The 24,401-nt window shown below is 44.5% G+C and overlaps 1 protein-coding gene across 1 annotated transcript in view; it reads right to left on the bottom strand.

Moving 5' to 3' along the window:
- Positions 1–24,401, bottom strand: part of NUP214 (nucleoporin 214) — a 77,712-nt gene that overhangs the window by 19,976 nt on the left and 33,335 nt on the right. Inside the window, exons 24-28 of the mRNA XM_026657258.2 lie at positions 23,728–23,836; positions 12,541–12,616; positions 11,570–11,678; positions 3,680–3,785; positions 1,197–1,264 (exon numbers count right to left, since the gene is read on the bottom strand). Of these exons, the coding sequence (XP_026513043.1) occupies positions 1,197–1,264; positions 3,680–3,785; positions 11,570–11,678; positions 12,541–12,616; positions 23,728–23,836 (468 nt within the window). The remainder of the gene's footprint in view (positions 1–1,196; positions 1,265–3,679; positions 3,786–11,569; positions 11,679–12,540; positions 12,617–23,727; positions 23,837–24,401) is intronic.

Raw genomic sequence — 24,401 nt, 5'->3', positions numbered from 1 at the left:
AAGAAAAGCTCCCAAATGTAATAACATTTATTCAATATATAGTTATCAGAATGTGCAATTTAGTATGCAGAAAATTTTCAGTCTGATTGTATATTTTATATATTTCATCACATTTATATGCCTTGACTGTAAATGCCTACTTTGGACATACATATATGGTACAATATCCTTAAATTATCTATTAGTTTTGTGGTATTTAGACAGACAGAGCGTAAGAGACTTGACATGGGGATCAGCCAACAAAAAGACCAAGTAGTTTTGGGACCATTGAGAAGCCCTAATTTCTCTTCTCTGCCCTTATTGACCCATATTTTTTTAAATAAATTAAAAGGTCAAAGTGATACAGATTAATATATACTAGTAACAGACATTGAATTAGTATGACTTATTTCCTCGTGAAACTTGAAGGTCTTTACCAATTTTCTTCACTCAATTCCCATCTCCACCATCAATAGCTAACCAAAGCTAGGATACTCTTGCTGGCCCAGGGAAAGTATCATGAGGAACTGAAATTACTCATGTGTAATGCAGAGCACTACCAATAGTTCATTAGGCCTGTTGAACCTTCCAATCCCCCTTCACCACCGTTATTTATCCACATTTGTAAGACCTTGATCTGGAAGTTGAAGATTAAATGAAATCAGTTCTTCCCCCTTGAAAGAGATGGAATAATTGCACACTGATACAGCAGGTGTTCTTCCATCCAGGTAGTTATTGGTAAATATTATCTACCAAAGGATTAAGTAGGAGAGGCAGCCTGCCTGTTTTTCACATCAGCTTCTGAGAAGCATGCGGCTATAAACCGTTCCAAATCACTCACCATGGACACGTTCTACTTAAGGCTGATGGCACTTGGCAGCCAGCCACCTATACCTATGCCATTTTAAAGCCCGCAGATTAAAGATAGTAGAGGAAATAATTTCAGATACTGCCCTTTTCATATGCTAATACTTCACTAGATGTTCCTGGGAACAAGTATTTTGCTTACTCTTAATTGAAAGGCACGTGGCCTGGATTCCCGCATATTACATGGCTTAATCCAGCATATGGATACAAAACACAATATTATTGCCACTACTGCAGTTTTAACAACAAAAAAGCAGCAACAGAACACAATTGTATGCATGAAGAAGGCATTAAGTATTCATCTAGAGGAGAAATAGAAAAGATGTTATTTCACACTTCACACAATTTACCTTGTGGGGCAGAAAGGCTGGGTGGTGTTGATGCAGTGGATGTGGCTGCACCAAAATTAAACCCAGTCCTAGGGACAAAAAAGAAAAAGGGACAGAAGATATTTAGTTTATATAGTATTAATACTTCCTTCCTCATGACTGACTAACAGCCAGTGAAACCCAGATTCCCAGCACAGGGGTGTACAAAATCAGGATTTGTGTACGTGTGGGTATGTATCCCTGCTTCCCTCCTGCAAACCGGTTATGACTGGAAATACTTCTGTACAGCAATTGACACATGCAGGGAGAATGGCTTACATTTGTTTCCCTACATATGACAAAGCTCTTAGAAAATTATAGACAGAAAGATCAGTTCAATTCAAGACCCTTCTGACCACTTCATCTTCCCATGTCCTCTCCCCTCTGCTGTTTTTGCTCCTCTCTTCCATTCACTGTTAGGAAAGGCTCCATACAATAAGTTGACTTCGCAGAAAATGGATCTGGAAGAGACTAATGGCAGCAGCAGCTACAGGAAGCACATGGATTTATTTAAAATCAAGTGACAACCTTAAAGCCAAATGATTTTATATAGAGAGACTATGGGATAATTATATGCTCTTTACTACCACTCATGAAGGAGGAAACCATCCACATTATATACATTAAAAGATTATTTCCACAACTCAGTTAATAATACAAACATACTTTAAGGAGGGAAATTTTTGAAATCTATATGCAACTAAAACTAGATTAAAATATAATAAAGCCAGCATAATGAGGTCTGGGATCCTTCGGGGAACCTAAAAGCCTGCAGGAATTTCAGCATTCTGGCCACTTCACCCTGAGTCTCTGTGACAGATGCTGCTGCAGCTTTAGGAGAAAGTCTGGGTTGTTTCATTACACTCTGCTGGCACAATCACAGAGGTTCCACATCCAGCGGATGCACTCTAGGCTATGACAAGGGGGCTGTAACTTGAGAGGGTTTTTGATTTTCTCTTTTATATTCAAATTTCAACTTCCTCCTTTAAAGTTTAAATACCTGGGTCCTTTGAAGAGTGCAACAAGTCAAAATGCTTATGTGTTATACCCAACATACAGATTAATAAACTAAGGCAAGGGGGATTAAGAGACTAAAATCATAGAAGTGGCAGTCTGCAACAGAACTCGGAAAGGGAATTCCCAAACCTCTGTTTTAAAATACTTCCCTACACCTGCTTCAAAAAAAAAAAAAAAAAAAGGAAATTCACCCGAATGCGTAAATACACACAGAATATCTATTTTACTTGCCTTCGCCAAGTAAATTTAAAAAATGTGTGTGTGTTTATAAAATGGTTTTTTTCGTCTCATCCTTGAAGCATTTTAGAATAAAGGTTATAATGTGATAACACCGTGCTTTTAACTCATTATAACACATGCCTCACTGTGTGTTATTGCTTATGTAACAGAAATCACCAGATGGCATTGGGACTGTAGTCACCTCCATGAGTGGATTGCTTTTCAAGTCACAATATGGCATTCATGCTGTTGTGTCTTTTTTAACTTCAGTGAGTTCAAACTGGACTGTCTGTCCAGATTTCCAGCCATAAATGGAAATTTCAGTGCTTGTGTGTATCAGAACCTTGTTAGCGTGTACACCCTCCCTTTTGTAATGGACATCTGTATAACCCAGGGTTAGAAAAATTAACTGGAGAACAAAAGCTATCAGCAAAGGTTACAAGGATAGTCAAAGGTTAGCCCAGATCCCCTGCCTCTCAATTTTAGCCTCTGGAAGAGGAAACTTCAGGCCTTCTCAACAGCTAGGAGCTGAAGATTTGAAGGTTCATTCTCTCATGTTCTTGTCCTAGCTTCTAGGAAAAGCTCCACTGTTACTTCTCTGTCCTGGCTGGATAAAGAGGTGATAAGAAAGCCAGATCCATTTTGTCTGTCTTCTTCACAGAGAAGTGACTATCCCCCATCATGTTTTCTTCTGCCCCCCTCCAAAGGGGAGCACTCTACTCTACACTTGTCTGAAGCACATAGGTAGAGAGTGGTGTCTCTGCTGCACGTTTGGGAGGCAGAGAGTGAATTCAGTTTGCCTGACCATCAGGTTGGTGCTTTAACCACTAAATACACTACCACATTTACCACCTCAATTAAACCCTTGGATTTCAACCCAACGGATTCAAACCCGGCTAATGCCATGCTGCCAACCAGCCACCCAAAACCTATGAACAGAATTCCTCATCCACTTTTCCTGATGGAGAATGTTTACAGCAAAATAAAATTGTGCCAAATTCCCACAGCCCTTCTAACCTTGCTTATGTAGCCCTTCTACAAACCACGTAAGCCTTGCCAAGCCCTTGACTGGAGCCATTAGCTTCAATTACACACATACTGATAGAAAATTCTTATAATTAATTACAGTAGCTATTTTTCATTGCTACATAGCTCACTGATATTATTTGCTGTAGCAGCATTATAGTACTTAGATATATCATACAGAAATAAAAAGGCTCATAACAGACCCCAATGAAGAGAATGAAAATATCTGGTTAAACTGGGCAGCAGCCGCTGGAGTTGAAGTCACTGTAGGAGAGGTCACAGCTGCAACTGCTTTTGCTGTCCCTTGCCCTAGGGTTACAAGAAAAACAAAAGTTGCAGAAAACAGCACATACAAAACCAGTGCATCATCTTTTCACCTTCAGGTCCCCTTAAGTATAGGCCTGTCATGTCATGTGCTGTAGCTAGAGAATATTTTAGGCCAAGCCCAGCAGAGTTCTCACATATCTGATGGACCATGTGCAGCATCAAAAGGAAAAGAGCATTTCACAAACACATATTGTGTCCTATTGCACAAACTGGAAACACAACAGAAAACAAAAGTCTTGCAAAATTCTAACAGCATATCCTCAGGAAGTGCATTTCAGTTTTATTTTATTTGACACATACATAAAAGTATTAATGCTACTAGTGCAAGACTGCAGATCATTTGAACCATTATTTAACAAAATTGAAGCAATAATTTGTATCTGACTAGGAGCAAAGTTAATGGTCACATTCTCTCATAAGAGAATAAATATTATAGCGCAAACAAAATCTACCAAGAGATCCTTGACAGTGTTCCCTCCTGAAACCATCACCATAACAACCACTGTTCAAATACAGAGAAAGTACTATCAAATTCAACATCTGACATTTTCAACTAACATTTTAAGAGGTTCGTGTTTTTTTTTAATGTATTGTTTTGTTATGTGAAATGTGGTTCCTGACTACTTTTATTAGCTCTATTCTCTGATTAAGAAGCAACCTACATTTATGGATTAAAGGGAATATTTCATGAGTATCAACGATGCGATGGATTTCAGAAATTTATGCAAGAGGTTTTATAAAAACCCATACCCATTTCAAGCACTGCTATCTAATGCATGTATGAAGATCAACTCCTCCTGCCACCACTGATTTCCTCTTTTCTTTATACAGTGAAACAAACAAGCATCGCTGTAATTCTTAATCTTCTCAGCCCCATCCCATTTTACATTTTGTTAGAGGGAAAAGGGGGCACTAATTTGGAATTCTCAAGCTACATGTAACTGAACAATCTTGAGTGATACTATAGTTTGAGGTATTCTTGTCTATGGCGGTAAAGGATGAGTACTAGGTGATCTGCTTAACAAAAAGAGATAGATCTTCTAAATATTGACTTTTCAGAGGCTACAGGCTCTTGTTACTTGATGAACCTAGATCCAACCCCCTCCCAAAAACAAACAAAAAAACCCAACCCCCTCCAAGTTTTAACTGCTCTTAACCTTTATTTCTTAAGAGCAAGATGGCTCCTTATTTTGAATCCTCTTGGCACCAAGGAAATGGAGAAGCCAGAGCTGCTATTGAGAAGTCACTGGAAACAATTAACAGAAGAGCGGAGAGGGATTCTAGTCTGGAATAACTTCAGAAAGATGTCTTGCTCCACACAGAAGGCTCACTCTAATCCTAATCTTTGCAAGCATGCACACACTTATCTAGTTATTTACTTTTATCTAATTTTTACAACAGAAACAATGTTGAAGTGAATAACGCAGGAGACAAGTAACATTGTGGGGATTTTTCTGCAATAGCTGCTTCTTCCTACTCCATGAATCCCTTTTCTACACCATATTTCATAATTCTTCTAGCAGTCCCTTCATATGGATTTCTAGACATGATTTAGCTGTGCACTGAAAAACAACGCTGATTAACAGTCTCTAGAGTATCCCCAAACTGATTTGCAAAAGCCAGAAGAGCCTGGAGGGAGAAAATGTTTGACAGTCCCTTTGATCACATCTGAGCACAAACCTCAGAAGTCATAGAAAACCAACGGTGCAGTCAAATGGATTAGTGATTAATTCATGCTGAAGTACATTCAACTACTATTTAAAGCCATTTGCAACGAAATAACCTTGTCTCATTTTCTAATAACTAACCCAGAACTGCCAAGTTCCAGGTATCAGAGTGCTATGTGCCAACTGCTTGCCAGGTTCCTCTTTCAGCCTACATACCATACGGGATGGTTGAACTAGGTAGCTACAGTAGAATAGATTAATGCCCACCTACTACCCATCACTTCTTCACTCTTAGGCCATGTCTACACTACAAAGTTAAGTCAACTTTATGTAAGTTGACATTGAGCCTCCGATTTAAGCAAGTCGATCCTGCGTGTTCACACTGTGCTCACTGGGTCGGCGGAGTGCATCCTCACTAGCCTGGCTTACATTGATGCACGGAGCACAGTACTGTGGGAAGCTATATCACAGTGCACGTAGCCAAGTGGAATTTTGGGTTGGGCTTGCAATGGCTTATGGGACCAAAACATTGGCATGGGTGGTTATGGAAACATGGCATTAGACTCCTATTATGCACTTACCTCCCTCCCTCCCTGAAATCAATAGCAAACAAACCAAGCCTTTTTCATGCCTTTTTTCGTAAGCCTGGGTGCCTGCGCGGATGCCATAGCACGATAAGCACGGACCCCGCTCAGCTGTACACTGTTGTTGTGAGCATTACAAACACCCCGCGCCTTATCCTGCAGTATTTACACAGCCAATACAGGAGTCGCCGCATGGAACAATGTGATGCCACGCAAGCAGCTCTGCTGGAAGACGGAGCGGAGCAATTTACAGTTGCTGGCAACAGTCACGCATCACCTGGACACGGTTGAACGTCATTTCTGGGCCTGGGAAACAAGGACTGACTGGTGGGACCTCTTCATTATGCAGCTATGGGATGATGAGCCGTGGCTGCAGAACTTTCGAATGTGTAAGGCCATTTTCCAGGAACTGTGTGAAGAGCATTCCCCAGTCCTGAAGCGCAGCAATACTAAAATGATAGCTGCTCTGACAGTGGAGAAGCAAGTGGCAACAGTTCTGTGAAAGCTTGCAATGCCAGATTGCTGTCGGTCAGTGGGGCATCAATTTGGAGTGGGTAAATCTACCGTGGGATCTGTGGTGATCCAAGTTTGCAGGGTCATTAACAGACTTTTACTAAGAAGGGTAGTGATTCTGGGCAACGTGCAGGACATAGTGGATGGTTTTGACGTGATGGGGTTCCCTAACTGTGGTGGGGTGATAGATGGAATGCATATCCCTATCTCGGCACCAGACCACCTTGCCAAAGAGTATATAAACCGAAAGGGATACTTCTCAATGGTGTTGCAAGTGCTGGTGGATCACAGGGGCTGTTTCACCAACATCAACATGGGATGGTCGGGAAAGGTGCGCGATGCGCGCATCTTTAGGAACACAGCTCTGTTCAGAAAGCTGAAAGCAGGGACTTTCTTTCCAGATTGCAAAATAATCATTGGGGATATTAAAATGCCAATCGTGATCCTGGGAGACCCAGCCTACCCCTCACTCCCATGGCTCATGAAGCTGCACACCAGCAGCCTGGACACCAGTAAGGACCAGTTCAACCATAGGCTGAGCAAGTGCAGAATGGTGGTGGAATATGCCTTTGGATGTTTAAAAGGTTGCTGGTGGTGTTTGCTTACTAGGTTAGATATTAGTGAAAGCAATATCCCCATTGTTATTGCTGCCTGCTGTGTGCTCCATAATATCTGTGAAATAAAGGGAGAAAAGTTTTCACCCAGATGGGGGGGTTGAGGCAGATCACTTGACAGCCAATTTTGAGCAGCCACACACCAGGGCAATAAGAACACATCGAAGGGCTCTGCATCTCTGTGAGGCTTTGAAATCAAGTTTCAGCAATGAGCCAGCGTAATGTGACACTTATCTGTGTTGTTCCTTACCAAACTGTCCCCTCCATTGCATTTTCTCCCCTGTAAACTCCACCCCCACATATTGAATGAATAAAGAGCCTTTTCTCCGCTATCCGTTAAGTTTTATTATGCACACAAACACCCAGACTGCAAAGAAAAGAAAGAACCTGAGGCAAAAGAGCTGATAACACTGGGGAGAAACAAGGAAAGCTTGTTTACAGATGCACTGCAATAACAATCAAAGGTGTGGGAATGGGCGCCTTTTGGTCCTTGTACCCTCCCCTGATGTTGAGTGCAAGGGATACCAAACGTCCCTCTCCTCCCCGCACCCCGCCTCATAGGACGTTTGGGGGAGGAGGATGTAGAACTGGGCGATGATGGCAGCAGGTTCAGCATAGGCTGTAGAGGGACTCTAGCATCCAGTTGCCTTTCTTGAACCTCAACCAGACGCCTCAACATGTCTGATTGCTCCTTCATAATCCGCAGCATCTCTTCCTGCGTGGCACGCTCTTTTCCCCTGCATGCTCTTCTGTCCTCCCCGTCCATGTCTAGGTTCTCGGACAGTGTAATCCTCCATGCTCTGAGCTCTGTCTTGTCATGCTCGGAGGCGCGCATTAACTTATTGAACATGTCCTCCCGAGTCTTCTTTTTTCTGCCTTCTAATCTGGAAAAGTCTCTGCCCCGGTGTGGAGGATGCGCCAATGGACAAGGTTTCAGCTGCAAGGAATGCAATGCACAAGGGTAGCATGGACAGTGCGTGCATCGTTTCTGGTGGTTTTTTTTTTTTTTTTAAATAAAACTACACCCTTGAATACACTTCCCTGCCAGCCACAATGTAATCACAACCGCTGGCTATTGCAAGAGACTGTTTGTTGCTCCATTCATGGTGAGTAAGGCCATGAGGCATGGGCGAGAGGTCTTGTGCTGCTGCTTTTGTGAAGACATCCTTGGGATCACAGGTTGGAACTTGAGAAAAGCCCCCTTTCCCCCTAGCAACCTGGATGGTGCTTGAGGACAGGCACCAGGGTAAAGCCCCCCAAATAGTTTGGCTATTTACAAACTATTTTACGGGTCGGGGGGCGGGAAGGGAGACAAACAGGAAGTCACCCCCCTCCCTTTTTTTCAATGCTGCTTGCAACACACAGTGATCCCTTCCAATCACAACCACGGCACGTTTGGGCAAGTGTGGTTGTGACACCCATATTTCACTAAACGGGGGGTGGATTACTAGTTGAATTGTTTGCGGTTTAAGGGCTAGCATTGAAAACTTCCCGTTTCCTCTAGGTGAGCCTGTGCGATATCACTCTCCTTAGGGTAACAGAGGAGGCAAAGGAGCAGATTCTGCAAGCATCTGGATACAGAACTGGTCCTTATGCTGCAATGCTGTGTGCTGCAATGATGACAGCAGAGTTAATACTCGAGTGGCATGGGAAAGCGTCCTACCGTGGTGGACGAAATAAGGCAGCCCTTCCCAGAAACCTTCTGCAAAGGATTGCAGAGTACCTCCATGAAAGCTTTCTAGATTCCCGGGCCATCCCCATGCACATAAAGAGTCTTTTTCGGACAGCACCCTCTGCATAGCTGGAGTGGCCACCGATACCCATTACACCTACTTTTTTGTTCCAATTAAACATAAAAAAGAATAGGATGTAACCCCTAGAGTTTGATTGGAAATGTGTACTCACCAGAGGTGCCTTTCCCAGCATCATGCTCCGCAGCTAACTGGTCCTGTGTAGGGATGGGCTCCAGGGTTAATAACAATTCTTGGCTGTCGGGGAGAATGGATCCTCCACTTGCCTGCCTCACATTCTTGTCCTCCTCAACAATGTCCTCCTTGTTGTTGCTCGAGGACGCCCAGGGCTCTTGGGAGGTATCTACGGAGCGTTTTGGGGTAGTGATGGGGTCACTGCCGAGAATTGCATGCAGCTCCTCATAAAAGCGGCATGTCTGTGGGGCAGAACCAGAATGACTGTTTGCCTCCCTTGTCTTCTGGTACACTTGCCGAAGCTTCTTTATTTTCATGTGGCACTGCTGTGTGTCCCTGGTGTAGTCCTTCTCCCCCATGCCCTGCACAATCTCCCCTATGCCCCGTATGATCTTGACAGATGTCAGCGTTTCTTCTGCTGGATCGGAGCTCTGCCTGTACAGACTCTTCTCCCCACACAGCAATAAGATCCAACACCTCCTGTGTACTCCATGCAGGAGGGTGTTTGCGGCCTTGAGTCTCCATGATCAGCTGTGCTGGCGAGCTCTCCACGCTGATCAAACAGGAAATGAAAAATCAAAAGTTCCTGGGGCTTTAACAGGGGAGCGGCTGTTTCCTGTGTACCTGGCTGACGTGCAGTGGAGTTGAAAGTGCTCTCCAAAGTGATCACAGCAGAGCACTGTGGGACACCTTCTGGAGGCCAATTCATTCGAATTACACAACGCAGTGTCTACACTATCCCCATGTCAACCTATGGATGTCAAATCAAGCACTACACCTCTCGCGGAGGTGGAGTAGAGAAGTCGACTTTACAGGCCACTTAGCGGCGGAAGGGGCTTGGTAGCGTAGACACACACTTTATTAGATCGACTTAACATGGCTTATGTCGACCTAAGTTTGTAGTGTAGGCCAGGCCTTAGACATGGAACCACAAAGTCCATTCATGTGTATCTTCTCTTTGAAGGCAGCAAACAACTATTGTATAAAGATACGTGGGCAATTCCAAACTCTGCATGGTCTCAGTAGAAATTAACACTGATCTCTGAAACATTCTTGTGTATATTCTTGATCATATTTCAAACTATTGGTATAGTTGATAATTGTAAGGAGGTCTGCAGTAGCCCTTAAGATAGGTAACTTATCAACTGCCTAACATGGGTTATTCTGGTTAATACCCACAAATTCAGAAATTAATAGGGGACAATATTACTGTTACCTCTAGACAAGGATGTCATTTTCGCACTTCAGTGGAAGTCCTTTACACAATCTAAGAGCTTGCCTACATAGTAAGTTACTGCATGGCAAGCCAGGGTGTGAATCTACAGTGCACCAGCTTGCCACAAAATCATCTCGTGTGGACGCTGCTACAGTGCAGTGAAAATCCCAGAGTGCAGCTGAGCATACCGCACTTTCAAGCCCTAAACAGGCTTCCGTTTTAACTGATTTTTTAAACACACCAGTGTCCAGTTCAGATACTTCAAATATTTACAATTAAAGGGAACACACAAGCTAAATATTAAGTGTAGTCACCTTGATTCCAGAATGAAAAAGGAACTTTTTCAAGGCAGAATTTTAGACAAAAACCATGTGGATGGGTTGAGTTTTGAGCAGCTGTTCCATTTATCTTTTGTACCATTACTTTTAAAACTCTCTCTCTCTCTAGACCGGGGTGAGCAAACCACGGCCTGCGGGCCAGATCCGGCCCGTCAGGGCTTTGGATCCGACCCGCGGGATTGCCACCCCTGTGGTGCTGCGGGCCCCATGCTGCTCCCAGAAGCGGCCAGCACCACATCTCTGCTGCCCCGGGGGGGCAGGGGGGGGAAGGGGCGGAGCAGAGGGCTCCTTAACCGGTAGGCACAGCCCCCTGCAGCTCCCATTGGCCATGAATGTGGAACTGCGGACAATGGGAGCTTCAGGAGAGGTACCTGCAGGCAAGGGCAGCGCATGGAGCCCTCTGGCTCCCGTCCCCCAGGGGCCGCAGGGATGTGGTGCCAGTCGCTTCCCGGAGCGTCACGGCACAGGGCCAGGGCAGGCAGGGAGCCTGCCTTAGCCCCGCTGTGCACCGCTGCCACCCCGGAGCCACTCAAGGTAAGTAGCACCGGACCAGCGCCCGCACCCCGAACCTCTCCTGCACCACCTCCCCAACTCCCTGCCCTGAGCCCCCTGCCACACACACCGCACCCCCTGCTGCACCCCAACCCCCTGCCCTGAGCCCTTTCCTGCACACCGCACCCCCTCCCACACCCCATGCTCCCTCCTGCACCCCAACCCCCTGCCCCAGCCCTACATTCATGGCCCTGCATGCAATGTCCTCATCCAGTTTGCCCACCCCTGCTCTAGACTGAAATAGTAAGAGGCCAGTCAACAGAAGTTGAATCAGTGTCTTGATTTTTCCCCCCCTGTGCTATGAAGGACGGGCCTTCTCCCATTCTTGTTTCCATCTCAACAGAAATGACAACTGACCTGAGATTTTGTTGCCAGCTGATATTTGACCAGCTGTAGTAGTGATGGTACATGGTATGGATGCAGATACAGGTGAAGACTGTGCCTTAAGTGAGCTGGTTAGAGACCCCTAAAAATACAAACACCACTTAATGTAAATATTACTTCAATGCCCGAGCTGTCAATGCCTGAGCATATAATGAATCCCCCCTCCCCATTTTTTTTTTTTTTTAAAGTTACTCCGTGTAATTTTGAGGTGGATTTGGTGTCCAAAAAAGGAAAGGAGCACTATATCTAGCTAAAACTAGGAGAAGCTGGCCAAAGCACCTGCCAACACTAGCAATGCATCCTGTCCTAATCTGCAGTATTCCCCTTCCTATTACAATTGTGAGCCCACACATAGCTCTACAAAACTCAATAGAGAGTCCATACTCAACTCTTAATGAGTCTCCAATCTAGCCCAGCAAACCTCTGTTAATGCAGTTCTGAGGCTCTATTGAACAAAGACTGACAATGTTAATATTTTGGGATGTGGATGACCATTAACCTGTTACAGTATCTAATCTCCCAGTAGGAAAGGTTTTATGGAAAATACTGGATGCAGAAAATTATTCTTTCCCCTGATTTCCCCACCAGCCTCTGTTTTTGCATCAACTCGGAATGTCCGTTAACTCAGTTAACACTATCTCCCTCATTGTTCGTTTCAGACTGACTAGACAGCCCTGATGCGGCAGTAAGACCATGGCCACTTGCAGCCCGCAAGCTATTTTCAAAAACAATACGAAAGCAGCAGAGTTAAGAGACATAATACAGATATGTCTGGCACTATCCAGTCAGGGTCACAGATTAAGCAGTGGTTTGAAAGGAATGCAGGGTAGAGATTGTGGAAAGGGACTGCAAGACAACCTATTCAACAGCAGCTGAAACAGAGAGTGGTATAGCATCTGCCCGGCATAGTGCTTAATAGGTAAAAGATAAATATCAAGAGATACCTGCTTGGCTTGATTTGTAGCAACTGTAGCCAAAACTTGGTGGACTGCTTGGGCTGCAGACTGAGGTACGGAAGATCTAAAAAAAGATTTAATGAAAGGCTAATTTAGTAGCAGGTCTCTCCCCAAAGCATCAACTTTTGAGAAGTCCAGTACAGCATTGACAGCAAAGATTCTGAACACGTGATTCTAGCAAAACCCAAAGGAACAAATCAGATTATGGAATAAACCTCTTAAATTAATAAGCCTCATTTAACAGAGAGTGCCTGCAAGTGTGTCTAAAGCACTAGACTTAAGTGATCAAGTCTCCTTCACACCCATTTATGTCACTGAAGAGAAGGTAGTGAACCCCTCTCTATTTCAACAGGGAATTGAAGAAAGAATCAGCAGGTCAGGGGATTGTGTGTGTTAAACACCAGGCATAAAAATGAAAGAGGTTTTCCACACATTCTAGAGCCTGGAATTGGATACAAATATACGTAACTCTCAAAAGTGATGAACAAAAGGAGACAAAAATGTGGAAAAAAATCCTGCCCTTTGGCTTCAAAATTGTACAAACAGTGAATTAGTGAGAAAGGATTGTGACGTGGTTAATCTGTGATTTATAATATGATTGCTTGGTTATGGTTATATGAAAGTTTAACTTGCTTTATAAACTGTACTTCTGAGCCCATGGGCAATCATGAACGAAAGGCAACTACTTCTGGGGTGAAACCTAGCTCCCACTGTGTGTCGCATTATGGCGCTAATTATTATAACATGGGAATGGCCATTAAGTCACAGGAACTCCTCCCATTAGTGGTCCATTTGGTCCAATACCATAGGTTTTAGAAGAAAGTAGTAAGGAAGAAACCTTATAATGACCTGTTTTCCCCACATCTAAACCAATGACAGGTGCTCTGTAAAAACTGATCTCTCTCTCTCCACTCTGAGACAGACCAAGTCTCCCACAGGATTCTTGCCAGCAAGTTAAAAAAGTATGGATTGGATGAAAGGCCTATAAAGGTGGATAGAAAGCTGGCTAGATCATCGGGCTCAACAGGTAGTGATCAACATGTAGTTGGCAGACGGTATCAAGCGGAGTGCCCCAGGGGTTGGTCCTGAGGCCGGTTTTGTTCAATATCTTCATTAATGATCAGGATGAATTGCACCCTCATCAAGTTCGCAGGTGACACTAAGCTGGGGGGAAAGGTAGATACACTGGAGGGTAGGGATAGGATACAGAGGGACCTAGACAAATTGGAGGATTGGGCCAAAAGAAATCTGATGAGGTTCAACAAGGACAAGTGCAGAGTCCTGCATTAGGAAGGAAGAATCCCATGCACCACTACAGGCTAGGGACCGAGTGGCTAAGCAGTAGTTCTGCAGAAAAGGACCTAGGAATTACAGTGGACAAGAAGCTGGATATGAGTCAACAGTGTGTCCTTGTTGCTAAGAAGGCTAACGGCATATTGGGCTGCATTAGTAGGAGCATTGCCAGCAGATCAAGGGAAGTGATTATTCCCCTCTATTAGGCACTGGTGAGGCCACATCTGGAGTATTGTGTCCAGTTTTGGGCCCCCCACTACAGAAAGGATGTGGACAAACTGGAGAGAGTTCAGCGGAGGACAACGAAAATGATCAGGGGGCTGGGGCACATGACTTAGGAGGAGAGGCTGAGGGAACTGGGCTTGTTTAGTCTGCAGAAGAGAAGAATGAGGGGGGATTTGATAGCAGCCTTCAACTACCTGAAGGGGGGTTCCAAAGAGGATGGAGCTCGGCTGTTCTCAGTGGTGGCAGATGACTGAACAAGGAGCAATGGTCTCAAGTTGCAGTGGGGGAGGTCTAGGTTGGATATTAGGAAACACTATTTCACTAGGAGGGTGGTGAAGCACTGGAATGTGTTACCTAGGGAGGTGGTGGAATCTCCATCCTTAGAGGTTTTTAAGGTCAGGCTTGACAAAGCCCTGGCTGGGATGATTTAGTTGGGGTTGGTCCTGCCTTGAGCAGGGGGTTGGACTAGATGACCTCCTGAAGTCCCTTCCAACCCTGATATTCTATGAAGTCCTTCTCTCTAGGCAGAAATGAAATCTGGGTCTCAAAAGTGCTGTAACTACTACACCGCTCCAACTCCCACACTCTACATCAGCAGTGTCAGTCAGTCAGTCACCAGGAAAACTTTCAGAATTTTCCTAACATCCCAAGGGAATGGGACAAGTACACACAAGCACGATTTCTCACAGCCATTTGCCTTTTTAGTGGGGGTGAGGGGAGGGGAAGCTTGAATAGGATTTGATGCTGTAAACAAAGCTTTAAAAAGGACTGGCACTAATTGCAAGTCCTTCCCTTCCAGCAATGAACGCTCCCCGTGTTGCACGCACTGGAATAGCCCTGTGCCCAGCTATCACAATAACAATTTCAGCAACTGACTAGCACTAGAGAATGCTCAATATTAGAGGAAGGGAGGTGATGAGAAACATCACAAGATGCTCAAGGTCCCTGGGTGTAGAGAGAATGAATAGATACCCCCATGGCATTGGTAACTGGATGGGAGTCTCTCCCTTTCAAGCTACTAGTTCAAGTCCAGGGCATGTTTGTTATGGCAAGTCATTACAACTGACAACAGTTCAATGGTCTATGTGCAATGAGTTGGCGATTTCAATATAGTTTTTAGTAGTCTGGAGTCTACATTCAAATTATACTTGACACCCTCAGAGAGACCAAGAATGAAAAGGGCAGGAAGAATGAAGTGCTCTCTCGCAATCCAGCACGTGGTCCCTCCACAACAAGGCAGAAGGGCATTGGTGTGGACAGATGGCTTCACTTCTTAGAACCGTAAATTCAGCACTTCTCACATGCACTATGATGTACTCTGCAAAAGCCGCACCAGCCAGAATTAACCCTATCTAGTGGCTCTAGGGGTATGCAGTGGTGCTCCTGGAAGGGTGCTTCATGTCCCTTTGCAGCCTATGTTCAGGGCAGCACTGATTGGTGCTAAGGGTGGTGGTGGGGATGAGGTGGCAAAGGCTATAGCCAAGTCTCCTCAGGAGAACGCCTGCCCACTGCAGACATCCCACAGCCTAGAAAATAAGTCATTAGTGTTTGTACTAAACACAAACAGCATTTCTGGTTCTACCATATGCCCATCCATCAAGTGATTAAAAGGCACTTCAGTCTTGTGCCACACAGTACACCCAACATCTGAGGTTATTCAGCATAACTGTACTGGTTAATGAGACCGCTTCTAGACAACGATTTTAGACCCCCTGGTCAAACAAGGATCTTTTTCATCCAGATCCCTCCGTCTGCAGACTGTTACACACAGTGCATTACACTGTAGCAGTAATACCCTATATCCTAAATGCTCTCCTCCAATCCTCGGGGCACAAGCTAGTCTTAAGATTCAGACCATGTCTGCCTGCCAATCAGGAACAAAGCCCTTTTATCTCAAGCCAAGGTGATGTCATGCATTTCTAATACTGAATCAAATGTCTAGGTCTGATGTGACATCATTGTTCTGCACGCGCCCTCTCAGGACCACCACCCACTCACACACCCACACCCAACAGAACAACCACCATTCAGATGCATTATAACCAGACTGCTACCAAAGCTTCAGGGAAGGGCACCCTGCATTCCTGAACTGAATGAGAACAAACTAGGCAAGGGGTTGAATCCAGCCTGTACAGGGTGCACCGTAACCAATATCCCCACGGATGTTTTACCTTCAGCTCTACATACCACCAGCACGCCCTGAGCCAAGTGTCAATAGAATTTGAAACCCTATAATGAAGGGGAAAAGCCAGTACCATGCCTGAAGGCTAGATTTGGTAAATATCACACAAGGATTCCGACAGGTCATGAACACATTGAGCACGGGGGTTGCCATTTCAATACTCAGAAATCAGTGTACTGGCAACAGAACTTATTTGCCTGTCATCAACACAATATGCAAGATCCCAGGTGGAAACGCCATGCTAGCTTCCTATAGGTGATCATTTGAAAGCTCTTGCACAATCGATTTACCTGTCAAAAGCCCTATCTAAAGCCCACTTGACTAATGCACAGCTCCAGCAGATGTGTACACCAGGTTCATTTCATTTCCACACAAACTAGATTATGTACAGAGTTCAGGGGAGATGGGAAAAGGCAGGATTAAACCTTAGACCCACTTACAGTCCTAGCATTCTTTCATCCCAGGATCTGAAAGCACTTTTGAACATTAAGCCTAATGATACCTCTGGAAGTAGGTGAGCATTACACACATTTCACAGATGACTAAACAAGCATGGCAGTTATGCAACTTGTCCAAGATCACAAGAAATCTGTGGCAGGATTGGGAACAGAACTCAGGAGTCTAACGCACAGACCTTTGCAATAACCCCTTGATCTCACTTCTCATTACAGGCGGGGTATTAACGAGCAATGACTGGCAAAATAAGAGCATAAAGACTCTTCAGAGATACCAATCAGGACTAAACAGGAAGATGAGATCCCCATAATTTCATTCCAGGGCTCCCTGAAGGTGTAGCAGAGCGGTATTCCTACTGTTGAACCACACGAATCAGTTCCCGAGGAATGTTCTGTATGCAGTACGTAGCACTGCTCTCTCCTACGCACAATAATCAATGTTACAAGAGAGAAAATGAATGAGTTTCAGGGCCTGCCAGGGCCTGCAGATGCCCAAGGCAAGCTGGAGGAACAAAGCAGGACATGCTTGGAGACACGAAACTAGCTTATGCGGGTTGCAATACAAATACAATTCCTTTCTCCAAGAAATCCGAGAATTGGAACATTCAGACACAGCTCAAATACTTGATTTCTAAAACTTCATGGTCAGCTAGAGGAGACAGTCACTTGCTAGAGAAACAGATCTTTGGAGTTTTGCTAAATAGCGAATGTGTCAATTAAAGTTCGCCTTCCCAAATCAGCTTTTATAGGGACAGGGAGGAAGAGGGTGCTCTGGACCTTCTCCCTTAGACTTACGTCCAGGGCCGGCTCTGGCTTTTTGGCTGCCCTAAGCAAAAACAAAAAACAAAAAACACCTGAGGCGCGGCCGGACCGCGGGTGCAGGGGGACCAGCTAGTGGGGGGGGAGGGCGAGGGGGGGGCGGGAGAGAGAGAGAGAGAGAGAAGGGGGGCGGCCAGGGCTACAGCGGGGCGCTGCCACACGGCCCCTCCCGCTGCACCGCCTACCGCGAGGGCTCCGCTCTGGTCGGCAGGGAGGGAAGGACGAGGACTGCCCTGCCGGGCTTGCCGCAGGGCGCTCCCGTCCTCCGTGCCGCCGCCTCCTACAGGGCGGCCGGAACGGAACAAAAAAAAAAAAAGCGGCCGTGCGGCCCTAGGATTGGCGGAATGCCGCCTCGTTCAATCTGCCGCCCCAAGCACCAGCTTGCTCGGCTGGTGCCTGGAGCCGGCCCTGCTTACGTCCCTAAATCAACAGTGGTGGCGATTCTACTGGCAATGGAGTCGCTGCTCTAAATCAGTGATTCCCAAACTATGAGCCGTGGCTCCTCACAGGAGCCACGAGTGTTTGGGAAAATTCTTTAATCAACAAATTAAGAGACTATTAAACTGGGCTTAAAGATCACCTGTGTCTTATCAATGGGTTTGCGTCTTATGCTGCCACCTGCCGGGGCTGAGAGCCTCTCTGCGCCCTCTGCTCCTGCAGGAGGCCTTCGGCAGAGAGAGGTGCTGCTGGGGGGAACCCTCAGCATGAAGTCTCTCAGCTGAAAGCCCCCTGCTGGAGCAGAGGGCAAAGAGGCTCTCAGTGCAGGCAGCAGATATCTTTCTAGCTGAATTGTTGCATGGCCTGGCAAGTGCTTGTGTCTGGGGTGCTCCCAACACTAGAGGGCTCCAGAGTATTGCACACTAGAAACATATGGAAATTCAACTAAGGGCTGTGCCGGGGCTCTGAACAGAAGCTGGGCCCTGGACTCACATTTAACATTGGAGGATGTTCCAGGAGAAATGTAGAGGGAAGAGACAAAAGCAGGGGAGAAGGGCTACAGAGCCAACGGCTAGGAGATTCAACGGGTGACCAGGTGTGACCGAAATATTCAGCTTCTTAAGAGCCCTCCCACACACAAACCCATTATAAAAAAAGAACTCTGAAGTATAATACACCCGAAAGTGCCAGGTACTGAGTTTTGTGACAAGGGAGAGGTCTCAGCTGCTGGAGGCTTTTTTGATCCCATGTCTGCAGAATCCAAGGTTGAGATGTACCCCCCCCCCCCCACACACACACACACACCCCCACACCCCACTGGAAACCCTTATCTTACTTTAAATCATCATGATGCAAAATACAGCAAAAAGGAGTTTGAAGCATCCTGACAGGCAGCATCAGAGAATGATGCACTTTCCCTTGTCACTTTCAGTCATTGGTATCAGCTGGTCAAGGAAAGTGACAATTTCCAAAGCCAGTGCAGGTATGAAAATCCCCCAGTGAAAGCCCACTTTCATCAGCAAAGCAGGATTCCTTCTGTTACATGGACAGTTAACTTACTCAAACACTATGCTACAGCCATAAAAACTTTCACTTCTAGCTTCTTCTGCCTCCTACTGGCTACATACAACCACATATCCCCACAGAAAAGGAACCCCTGAATTACAAAGGTCCTATCATAGACCTGATCTATTCCAGTTTATAAACTCCAATCTTCTCTGACTGCTACCAACCAGGATATTCATATTCTCTCCTCCTGCTCACCACATGAACTCACTCCATTGAATGTGTTAAGCCTCTCCTCCTACTGGGTCTGTTTAAACTTTATGTTAAAATAGCTACAGACTAACACTTTAAATTTAAAGCAAACAAAAAAAAATCTAAAGGTCCTTGAATACTTTAGATTTAAAAAATTAAAGATATCTGCTATGATTTCATGAAACAAGTCCACTTTAAAAAAATATACAGACCGCCTTTTTCCAGAGGGTCTCAAAGTGCTTCACAAAATACTGTGCCCACTGCACAGATGAGGAAACTGAGGCAGAGAGGTTAGTAACTTGCTCAAGGTCTCTCAGTGACAGAGCGCCAAACGAAAGTCAGCCACTAGATAATGCTGACTCACTGAAGGCACTCTGGTTACATAGCACACATCAAGTATAAGGCAAACATCTTGTGTATTAATTGCTCAAAACTATGTCTTGAAGTTTTGTGGTGACAGACTAGAACCTAGTGATAAAGATGCAGCCTCACTGAGTGGTGCTGGATGTTCTTTGGTATAATATATATAGAAATTAAGAGACTAAAAAGACTCACTGATTCAGCCTTCCTTTCTCCTTCTGCTGGAGCTGTACAGAATGTCAGCATACAGGAGCAGAACGCTGTCATAATGCGCCGAAGTAAAAGCCAGATCAGATTTGTCAGCCATTACCTTCTGTATTCATGAAGGTTTTCCAAACCAATTTCAATCATAGATTTATGTACAGAGATCATCTCAATTTGTACATTTCTCTGTTCCTTTGTCAAATTACATCCAGATATCACTGAAGACATTTCAGTGATTTACTCTTTGCAGTAAGAACTTAAATTACTTTTAAAATCAGTGACAGGTATAAGTGTATCATCTGCATGTAAATGATTTTGTGCAACTCATGACCTTAACATTTATCAAAAAAGTTCTTCCCAAAGGGGAAATGATAGCGAGTCATTGATGTTTTATTAGAAGGATATGATTTCTACTCACTCAATGTAGCTACACTCGCTTGATCTCATGAAGATAAATAGGATGTTTATTAAAAAGGTGCCAGATTGAAGGCAAAGCACACAGCTGGTAAAATACAGATAGAGGTGGAGCAAGCTTCCCCACATTGTCCCACAATGTTCTGAAGGGGTCACTTCTCTGATTGAGAGGAAAATTTGGTCTTCAAACTCCTTCAATCCTTCGCTCTTCTGATGAAACCATTAACAAAGGCCAGTTTGGTTTCAAGTGTGGAGATACCTTTTTTTGGCGAGGAGATCAACCATACACTAAGAAGTGGACTGAGGCCACCGGCTTGTTTAACTACAGGCCACAGAACCCCTGATAATGATTAGAAATCATTGCAGCTCAACAACCCAGAGAAGGTGCTGCTGTGGCAAGAGAGAAACAGGATGCCTGAAGTAGCGAAAGCATGACAACTTTGATCACTAAATAAGGAGCATCCATCCAGCAATGTGACCGGCTAACATGGGTTCTATTTGATAGACTTTTTAGATGGTACATTTTTAGGAGGTCAGTTATTCAAAGGCTTTTACAGCCTTATTGTAATATAAAGGTATATGGCACCCCAGGAATTATAGATACAGATCGATACTGCAAGTCTAAAACTATTTAAAGCTAAAATAGTTATATCATAGAGGTCAAGTTAACACTCATCCAAGATGTGCATCAATTGTTTATTTTGAATACAGCACTCCAAACAAGGCTGCATAACGGTGAGTGAGATGATCATTGAGGCAAGAGATATAGTTTTACTCCTGGGGGAATTCTACGCCACTGTGCACGTGCATAATTAATAGGCCACATATTTTTAATTTTGTCGATGTTGTTGCAGAAAATAGCTTCTGCTGGAAAGTTGTTGCAATTCTGCCTTTTGCCCACCAGAGGGCAGACTACTGTGGTGCTAGAACACAGTAGTCACTCCCAGCCAGCTAGGGAAGAGAAACAGCCTGCAGTGCTTTCTTCACAGCGCCTGTCAGGCCAGGTCAGGAGACAGGGGATATGGGGAGACAGACAGCGTGGAGCTTCTGGAGGGTCAGACTGGGGTTCATAAGGGCTAGTGGGGGAGGCTAGACTGAGGCAGGGGCTGAATGGAAGTGGAGGCACAAGGCCACGGTGAGAGGGAGGTGCAGGGCCACATGGGGGAAGGGGGATGGCTGAGTGTGGACACAGAGAGACATAAGGACAGGGGAGAAGGGGTGCAGGGACATAGGGATGAGGAGATGGGATGGCTGAAGGGGTGCAGGGCTACATAGGGAAGGGGGATGGCTGAGTGGGGGCACAGAGACACACAGGGACAGAGGAGGGGGTGCAGGGACACATGGGGATCAGGGAGTGGGTGTCTGAGTGGGGGTGGAGGGACACGTGGACAGGGGATGCAAGAACACAGGGGCAGATGTGTCTGACTGAATGGGAGAGGCTAGGGGTCAGCCAGGGTCTGCATGGGGGAAGGTCCCTAACAATCCCTCCCAACCCCTCACCCCCAAAAACTGTTCCATACTTTTCCCACCCAGACCCAACAACCCTCCAAGTTCACACCCAGGCTCCTTCCCAGCAATTACTTCCCTTTCCCCCGACTCCCCAAGCCTTTGCACTGCGTCTGAGGGGTGCAGGAAATATGGTTCTGTATTGTAGTTTAAATGAATATTACTCAGAGTTCTGTATTAATATGCCTAGTAAGGAATCTATTTGTCAAAAAACATTTCCCAAATCTTTTTTGTTGTCTGTATTGTTACAGACATACTTGCTGACAGGTATTTTAAAATAAATTACCCAAAATAATAATTGAAACTGGTGTGATTATATTGTGTTGTTTTGACATATAAAATATACAGAATTTTAAAATATTGTGCACAAAATTTAATTTTTTGGCACAGAATTCCCCCAGGAGTAATAGTTAAATCAATTTACACGCAACCAACTTAAATCATGTCAAGATCACTTCCACAGGCTCATCCCAATTTGGCTTTTGGCAGGAGTTCTGGGCACTGTTATTTGGTAGTGTACAGCTCTTCAAGAAAATACTGCCTTAGAGGAAGGCAGTTGCTTTTAGGGAAAATGAAATACTAAGGAACTTCTGAACCTTCTCCAAGTGTAGACCCTCCAAGATGGACTCCCAGGAGGTGAGCAACAGCTGGTGCTCACCATTACAAAACTCCTTTTCCAAGGCATTCTGATAAACTATTTCAAAGGAATTCTGCTTTCCCTTCTCCATCAAAGAGAGGAATAGAAAATACATGAAATCCAGAAGTGACAAACAAATAGTTCCAAGAGGCGCATGTCCAATGCACACCATCGTCCAGGATAAAGCATTTGCAATTCCAGACAATTTACACTGGAAGCATATGGTGAATTTATCTCCTTTTATAATACCTTTTTTTTTTTTTTATCATCATGGCAGGAATACAGCATAATCCTTAACTCCTCTAATACTTTTCAGTGGAAATCTCTCCTCCCTCACTTTAAAAAAGAAAAAAAAAAAATAATTCGTCTCTTGAAATTTCAAGGTCATTACCAATACAGAGAAAAGAATTAGTTTTGTGACTGGTGACACTGCTTGGTGAGAAGAGAGAAATCCCTGGAATGACCTGAGCTGGCAGCTGGCTGTGGGATGTGGAGTATCAGAAGGCCAACAGTTTCAGTTAAACTCATAGGGAAGTCAGAACTGCTTGATAAATTGTAAATTAAACAGTTAGCACATATTCGTGGGTTTCTGTTGAGCAAGACAGCCTAGCATCTGGATATATTTCTGGGGAGCTCTGTCCCTAATTAATATTTAATCCTTGATATATCAAGGGTTTTCTACTGTGAAGAAATTCCAATGATGCAAGTTACTAGAGAAGCTGGAGTATAAACTTAATCCTTCAGGGCAGGAACCCAGGGGCATGAGATTAGAGAAGTAAACTACAGAGCAGATGTTTTCTATGGTAGAAGGAATAAACAGGAGAGCAGCCCGACAGCTCAAACACACAGAGACCCAGTCAGTTGCAGATGCGTGTGTTTTCCCCCCCACTCAAAAGTAGAGGATACATGCAAAAATACTAGTAACTGGGAAGTGGGGACCATATAGCAAAGTTTCAAGCTCGCCACTGAGGTAATAGGATCCAGAGTTTGCATTAGCAATGAAACTATAGGATCTAGAACTATAACAGAAAGGGGATGTACCAACATATTTTATATTTACATACAAACTAATAATGAATTTAATACTGATCCACTAGCCTAGATTAGTAGGACTCAATCAGAAACTGGAAATTTCCTGTTTAGGCAAATCATGTAGCATGTCCTTGAACGACGCAGGGAGGACAGTACCCACCACCTCCCCACAGACCTGCGTGCTAACAAAACAGCAAGGAGCAGCTGTTCATTTCTGCATTACTCCCCAAAACACTTCCACTGGTTCAGATTATATGAAGCAGTAATACTGCCCCCTACTGGCAGATGAACCTTATTGCAAGGGCTAATTAAAGGAACATTAAAATGTAGAGAAAGGAAAATCATTCACGCACCCTATTACCGCAGAAACAGCAGGGGTAGAGGCATTGTTCTTCAGTTCTCGCACGTTCACCACCTGAGGGACGTTCTTTAGAGTTGATTCAGTCAAGGAGGTGCTCACTGCTTTAAGAGTGAACAGAGATGAATCCCACCAATTAGCTGAAATATTCCACTGCACATGCTTCGTACAAGTATCCAGAGGAGTAGCTTCTTAACTAGACCACCACCTATGTACACCTAGGAGGACAGGGGAAGGAATCTGCAGTACACTAGCTACAAGGGAACTCCTGGTCTATTCAAATCAGCAGAAACCATGGATTTGGCTCAAATTTGATATGAGTAATTTATTGCAGATTAGAAAATTTGTGATTTATGATAGCACATCTAGGATGTATATAGAGTTTTTGACAACTATGCATGGGAGGACATTAATAACTGGTGTGATAACTGGTATCAATACTTGACAGACCTCCTGATTGCAATTCAGAATTCTGGCTATTTTATCCTTGGAACTGCGATTATGATCATATCCCTTTCCTTTCTCCCATCCCCTCCAAAAAATATTTCAGTGGAGAATAAAAGTCTATATTAAGGTGCCACAATTATACTGTAAAAGAATGGCCCATATAGAAATACCTATTGAGTGTGCATGATTGCTATTTTGGCCACATAAATGCATGCTCTATTT

The sequence above is a fragment of the Terrapene carolina genome, unplaced genomic scaffold (genome assembly GCF_002925995.2).
Source record: "Terrapene carolina triunguis isolate 2854851 unplaced genomic scaffold, T_m_triunguis-2.0 Scaffold238, whole genome shotgun sequence".
NCBI lineage: Eukaryota > Metazoa > Chordata > Testudines > Emydidae > Terrapene > Terrapene triunguis.
This window is presented reverse-complemented; position numbering and strand designations above follow the sequence as displayed.